Source organism: Pyxicephalus adspersus, chromosome 4 (genome assembly GCF_032062135.1).
Source record: "Pyxicephalus adspersus chromosome 4, UCB_Pads_2.0, whole genome shotgun sequence".
Taxonomy (NCBI): Eukaryota; Metazoa; Chordata; class Amphibia; order Anura; family Pyxicephalidae; genus Pyxicephalus; species Pyxicephalus adspersus.
The window spans coordinates 71,140,963-71,142,653 of NC_092861.1; the positions used below are offsets into that span (position 1 = coordinate 71,140,963).

Sequence of the window (1,691 nt, forward strand, 5' to 3'; positions counted from 1 at the left end):
GTATCTGTAGGATGGCAGGAATTGGCTGTAATTTGCACTCCCTGCACACATAAAATAACTTTATGTGTCACTTCAGACAAAAAGGAAACCAAATTATTGTTTTGGTTTATAATTTTAAAAAGTGTCTAGCAGCTGTAAATGTTAGCTTTGCGAGTTAGATTATCTGCTGTAATGTACAATAGGATGAGGGTACAAAGCAAAGTTTGTATTGTATGCCCAGCACATATTGTGCACTGCCCACACCTGACTGGCACATCCAGTATTCCAATACTGACACACAACAAAATTCGCAGGTGCTAGAAGATGAAAGGTCATGTGACTATAATGCCGCCAATTGCCATTTACCCCAGTATCAGGCTGCCGGTCTGCATGCTCCTCCTGATTTCCAGCCGTACCCTGGATCCCATGTTCACTGATCCCGCCGCCGTACCAGCATGCAGGAAGCTCTGCCAATGTGAGTGCTGCTCGCAGACTGTCACCACAGCGCCGCCTATAGACCGCACACATACACTGCATTCTAGTAGGCCCGTCTGCAACAATGGTCTGTCCTCATCTAATGTTGACTGGGGCAACACAAACTTTTACTTATGACTATCACAAAGCTGCTAATAGGAAATATAATGTGTCAACGTCACTAAAAACTTTATACTTTGGAGATAGAGTTGTAAGACACACATCACAGATAAACGTAAGCAGACTTGATAGAACATATTAGAATATTGTGAACTCTCTATGTGCAAAGTCCAAATTCACTACTAATTAAAGTTACTCGGTATGGGCAAAGCTCCATCATCAAACATGGCGTCACGGAGCACACAGCTGGAATTACTTCCTGTCGCATCTACCTTACGTCACTCCCTAGCCGGTCTGGTTTCCTGATGCATGCCGGGAGCTGTCAGCTGAGCGGTGTAGCAGTGTACAGGTGAGACCCCACAGAGATGCTGGAATGGCACAGACAGGGTGCGGAGGTCACAGGGCACCCGGGGAGGTGACTGTGGTGGAAGCGAGGACCTGACATTATTCCCTGGCACAGGCTGCAGCTGGCGGCCCTGGCAGGAGATGGTGTAAAAGAGGATGAATGACATGTAGTATGGGCAATGTGTGAGGAAATATGTCAATGGGGTCAGACTGCAGCCTGGATGATGATTGGTCTGATAGTATGTCAGTCATTGTCATCTGGTAAACCCATCACCTCCACACACTGTAATATCATGGTATTATTGGGGGCAGACATATAATTGTATCACAGCATTCATTGTAATGAGAAGAATAAAGCATGGAAAGGATTATTGTATACCGGTGATGAGACTGCTATGTAGAAATATTACTACACCATGAATGTCAAGTGAGAGTAATCACAGGGACCTGTAATAGGAGGGTCAGCTCAGGAGGATCTAATGAGAGAATAGGACAACAGATCCCCCTACGTATCATTTCCTGCCATAAGGAGATCCAAATATTCTATTTATCATGGAACAGACAAAACCTGTACTTGCCGAGGTCCATTCCTGCTGACCTGTCTCTGGATTTATTATAGACATTTTATTATTATTATTAATAATAATAAACAGGATTAATATTGCGCCAAGATATCATTCAGCGTTGTACATTAAATATGGATTGCAAAGGACGAATACAGACAGTGACACAGGGGGAGAGGACCCTGCCCCGAAGAGCTTACAATCTAGTAG

General features: G+C 44.2%; 2 protein-coding genes across 5 annotated transcripts in view; one reads left to right on the forward strand and one right to left on the reverse strand.

The window, feature by feature from the left end:
• Window positions 1–478, reverse strand: part of UBE3D (ubiquitin protein ligase E3D) — an 80,942-nt gene extending 80,464 nt beyond the window's left edge. The window contains exon 1 of the mRNA XM_072408571.1: window positions 346–478. Within this exon, the coding sequence (XP_072264672.1) occupies window positions 346–407 (62 nt within the window). The 5' untranslated portion in view covers window positions 408–478. The remainder of the gene's footprint in view (window positions 1–345) is intronic.
• Window positions 479–864: 386 nt separating this feature from the next.
• The window catches only part of DOP1A (DOP1 leucine zipper like protein A), a 44,243-nt gene continuing 43,416 nt past the window's right edge, over window positions 865–1,691 (forward strand). For all 4 annotated transcript variants that reach the window (XR_011920346.1, XM_072408572.1, XM_072408574.1 and 1 more), the window contains exon 1: window positions 865–922. The gene's annotated coding sequence lies outside the window, so the exon portion shown is untranslated. The remainder of the gene's footprint in view (window positions 923–1,691) is intronic.